General features: G+C 45.0%; 1 protein-coding gene across 1 annotated transcript; it reads right to left on the bottom strand.

The window, feature by feature from the left end:
- Positions 1-803: 803 nt before the first annotated feature.
- On the bottom strand, positions 804-1754 carry LOC123381192 (olfactory receptor 10H3-like). Its single transcript, XM_045041644.1, has one exon. It carries the CDS (start codon positions 1752-1754, stop codon positions 804-806), a length of 951 nt encoding a protein of 316 aa, XP_044897579.1.
- Between the last annotated feature and the right edge of the window lie 3447 nt (positions 1755-5201).

Here is a 5201-nt window from a genome sequence, read left to right as displayed (position 1 = left end):
GTAGATTCAAGTAAATATGGGAATGAGAAATCTATGTTTTATTGAAAGTAATTGGGGAAAAATGGAAAAGGATTTCCATAAGATGCCAGATAGCAACACCCTTTTGACATTCTGTGTGTTCTTATCCAAGCACTGAACCCTCTCCTCCCCTCTCTCTCTTCCTCTCCCTTCCTCCCTTCCTCTGTCTCTTCCTCTTTCCCTTCACTTCACATTCTGACATCCTTCACTCAACACAGATCAAGGTAGAAAATATCCCTTAGACTCTATCCCTTACAAAGGCAGAAGCAATTATACACAGTCAACCAGCTTCTTGGAGAGAAATAGTTTATTTACTTTTTGTACATTTTTATATTAAGGGGTATATAACACACTGGACCCAGTGTCTGAAAGAAAAGCCCCAATTCTGGTGGCATTTTTTATTATGCTTATTTTTGTTTATCCTTATGGTAGAGAAAGGAAAGTCTTCCCCTGATTCTCCATTCAAGAAAAACCATGGGCATCAGTGCCCGACACATCCGGTGAATCTCCCTCCAAACCATAGCTAGATAGCACATTGTTAAACAGAATGGGATGGAGTTCATCACATGGGGTCTTAAACAAGAGATCATCATTGTTAGAACCTATGCAAGAAAGGCGCAAACAGCTTGGATAAAGCAAATACGCAGCAGGTATCCAACACCTATTGATGCATCCAACAATACTTACTCAGTATTTTCTTACATTGAATCCCTACATCAGTATTATGGAGATGGACCTTATCATCCCCAACCCTACTGTCATTTTTCTCACCGCCAAACTGTCCGTCAGGAGCTTAGGGGACTGAATTTTCTCTGGAAGCTTTTCTTTATGGCATTCTTGAGTTCCTTATTTCTGAGGCTGAAAATGATTGGGCTGAGAAAGGGGGTGAAGACTATATAGGTGGTGGCCATCAGGGTGTTACTGTCCATAGAATGGGGGCCCTTGGGCTTGAGGTAGATAATGGAGGCAAAACTGTAGTGCACAATGACCACCGTGAGGTGGGACACACACGTGGAGAAGGTCTTGTGCCTGCCCTCAGCAGAGGGGATCCGCAATATGGCGGCCACGATGAAGACATAGGAGAGGACGATGAGGAATAAACAGCCCATCAGAGCTAAGACACACACCAGGATCACAGCCAAGGTGACGGAGGCTGTTTCTTTCCCACAGGCCAATTTCAAGAGGGAAAACACATGGCATAGAAAATGGTGGATCACATTACACCCACAGAAGGTGAGGTGAAAAACTATCAGGGTCGACATCATCCCTATGACTGAGCCACCGGCCCAGGACCAGGACACAAGGCGGGCACAGCCACGGGGGCTCATGAGCACATTGTAGCGCAGGGGGTGGCAGATGGCCACATAGCGGTCGTAGCCCATGATCATGAGCAGGAAGGAGTGTGTGAAGCCAAACGTGAAGGAGAAAAACATCTGGCTGGCACAGGCCGCCCAGGTGATGGTGTGGTGGGTGGAGAGCATGTCAACCAGCATGCGAGGGGTGATGGCAACGGTGAACAGAATTTCGGAGGTGGACAGGGCGCACAGGAAGAGGTACATGGGCGTGTGCAGGCTGCGCTCGCTCCAGACTGTGGCCATGATGAGCAGGTTCCCCAGCAGCGTGAACAGGTACATGAGCAGGTACAGCAGGAAGAAGGCGGGCAGAAGATGCCGTGGGAAGTTAGAGAATCCCACGAGGATGAACTCAGTCACCATGCTGTAGTTCTGACCAGCCATGGGTGCTGCATCTGGTGAGATCAGAAGGGGAATGAAGGTGACCAGCATGACAATCATGAGTCTATACAACAATATACCCTGGGGAGAGTACAGACGGAGTATGTTAGGATTGGGAAAGTGACCCGGATACTCACTGGTTCTGCTGTTCTTTAGCATGGAACTGAAAGTCATGAGCGGTGCTATAAATAAGAAAAAGAAAGAAGGTATGTATGGATGGGAAGGAAAGAGACATGCTCCTTCACCCAGAAAAAGTAAAGAATGAAGACATAAGTTACCACAGCAATAGAGAGCACAGTCTGCAGAAGACAAGATCGGCTCGCGACACTCAGTATTTCTCACAGAATTACTCCAGCAGTAATCATTCAAAGTATAAGCTTTAAGCAAAACTAAGATAACATTCCCAGTGGTGACACTAACTGTAAAGACACGGCTCGCCAACATTGTGGTCTGGTGATTTCTTAACACTCAAGAAAATGTGAGACTCTGATGAGTTCCTGTTTGGGTGCAGTACAACTCTCCGTTTTCACCATATTAGAAGTTAACACTGAGAGTGTCTGAAAATATGTAGTATGGATACATTCATGGGACACCTGAAGGCTCAGTTGGTTAATGGTCTGACCCTTGATTTCTGCCCAGGTCATGATCTCACAGTCGTGAGATCAAGCCCCATGTTGGCATCAATACTGAGCATTGAGCGTGCTTACGATATCCTCTCTCTCTCTCTACCCACCCCGCACTTGCACATGTTCTCTCTCTTCTCCCTAGAAAAAAAGAAGGAAGGAAGAAAGGAAAGAGGGAAGGAAGAAGGAAGGGCGGTAGGGAGGGAAGGTGGGAGAGAGGAAAGAAAGAAAGGTCAACCTGTTCAAACTGTAATATAAGTCAAACTGTCAATATAAGTAACATGTTTTTAGGAAAGTAAGTACATTTACAAAATTAACACTTAGTGAGAAGAGTGGCTTTAAAAAAAACATTTTAACAAATTTGGATTGGAGACCAATTGATGCTCATTCTGCTTCTTCATTCAGCCTGTGGCAACATGTTGTTTTAGTCAAGGATATGATGAAAATACATCCTCACCTTCATTGGAAAAGTAAGCACCTGATGGTCCCCCAGAAACGGTCTCCGGGACCCCAGGGTCCTCATATCACACTTTGACAACTTCTGTTATACGATATCTAGGAACTAATCAAACACAAGCAATACCTCCAGATTCAGAAATGTTAACCATTAGTAAAAATGTCGATGGCTATCTGAATACACGAAGGACAATCCACTCTCTCAGGTGGATGAGCGAATATGGTAATGATTACATCGTCAGTATACCTGCGTGTTCGGCTACAGTGAATCAAACGTACATTTGATAAAAGTTTCCTTAAGTTCCTTCTGGAAAATAAAGTCAGTGCAAAACCATACCAGTCTTTCAAAAAAATGGGTTAACTAGGAGAGAAATGCCCTGGCAGGTGTGGAGACCCATGATAGACCTCATACACATCGTTGTCATTTTCAGGTGTGACCCTGGAGCAGCCACAGACACAGATCAAGTTGGCTACATACCTCAGAAAGTACCCCAGCGTGATTCAAAACTTGATACAGGTGGGAGCACAAATCCAAGAGAAAAGATGGATGGTTTAGGAGTCCGTGGTGGGAAAACTGGCCCTTTTATGAAGCAAAGCAAATCTGAATTTCTGCCTACGGCCATACACACGGGTGGAATCCAGGTGGATTCAAGACTTAAATATGAAACACAATGCCCTGAAGGTAATAGGAGAAGGTGTCGGAAAATACTTCTGTTGATGTAGGAGTGGAGAAGGACTTCTTAAACAAACTTCAGAAGCACAAACATGAGGTGGTTTTGAAAGACATGAAAACATCAGCACGATGGGTTTCTATTCAACAAAATATCCTGGATCCAGTCAATGGGAGATGGAAAGGTGAGAAAAATCATTTTCATTGTACAAAAAAGGACTGGGGAATATGATCTAGAATTAACAAGAGACCGGTTACGTGTACAAGAAGCAGAAAGCTTGATACAGAAATGAGCAAGGGATAAAACAGAATGTAGCAAAGGTATGAGGAGATAGGTCACAGAGGGTGTAGTAAGAGCCAATAAAAACATGCTAATAAAAAAAGAGAGAGGGACAGAGAGACAAAGGAAGGGAAATAAAATGGAAATTCAGTGTATATCTATTCAGTGCCCCAAGTTAGAAACTCCCTGGTGTTGATCAGTTTTGGGGAGAACACAACCCTCGTGTACAGCCTGTGAGAGCGCAGATTAGTGGAAATGAGGAGTGCACGCACTCTGTGCCCCAGCACATGTGCTCCTGAACATCTATCGCGATTGCTCAAAGGCATTTACAGGCGAGCATGTCAGAGGGTGTTTCTGTAGCATTGCTTTTAGTGGGGAACTGGAAAGCCTGCTTGTCCATTCTTTGGAAGGGGGCAGAACCTGTGGGCTGGATGCAAACCCTGCCGCCCCAGACAGGAGTTTGATGCACGCACAGCAGCATAAATGAACCCATAAAATGTGTTGAATGAATGAAGCAAAAAGCAGACGAACACTCCAGCATAATAACCTTTCGGCATATTAAAAATAAAGCAGCTGACACTATTCTGTAGGATGCTGTAACGGTGGATACATGCCATTATGCATCTGTCAGAATCCACAGAACCCACGACACAGACAGTGAACCCTAATGTATCCCGTGGGCTCTAGTTAGTAATAATGTAGCCATATTGGCTCACCAACAGGAACAAATACACTATTCCAAGAGGTAAAAGAGGAAACCGTGTGAGGGAGAGAGGAAGTATGTGTTTTCCTGCAAACTTATAATTTTTCTATAAAATCAAAAAGTAAAAATTTTTCTATGAAATTTAAAAGGATACAAATAATTCACAGCACATATATTCACAGAGAAGACAGTACGCATGTACAAGAGCACATGCAAATCAAAGTGCATACCTTTAGTATGGGAGAAGGGTTGTTGACACTGGAGGGAACAGGTGGTCGAAAGGGAACGTGAGCAAAATAAGAGAAGGACGTGATGAAAACCAATGCTTGTCAAGCGCAGCGACCCAGAAACGTCATTGACTCAAACTTCTGCACCTGACGTCCACCATAAAACAAAACAAAAATGTTTTTATGAATAACTTGAGCCTCGATGTCGCCCACAGCTCCTGAAACTCTCGGCTCTGGGGCAGAACCCAGCCATAATTGCACCCCCTGGTCTTACTGATGTGTTGTTCCGAAGGATCCCCCACAATAGGGGTCAGCCTGGAGCCTAGAGGACATGGAACCAGCAGGACAGGGAGGGACTTTCCCGGAGTGAGGAAGGCTGGGCTGGTGAGCTGGAAATAAAGCCTTCTGACCATGCAGCCTTCCCCCCTCCCCAGACCAGGAACCGAGACACCCGTGTCAGCCCCCTTCTGTGCCTCAACCCCCATCACTCA

Source organism: Felis catus, chromosome A2 (assembly GCF_018350175.1).
Source record: "Felis catus isolate Fca126 chromosome A2, F.catus_Fca126_mat1.0, whole genome shotgun sequence".
Classification (NCBI taxonomy): Eukaryota; Metazoa; Chordata; class Mammalia; order Carnivora; family Felidae; genus Felis; species Felis catus.
The sequence above is the reverse complement of the archived record's forward strand: the minus strand, read 5'-3'. Positions and strand labels throughout refer to the sequence as shown.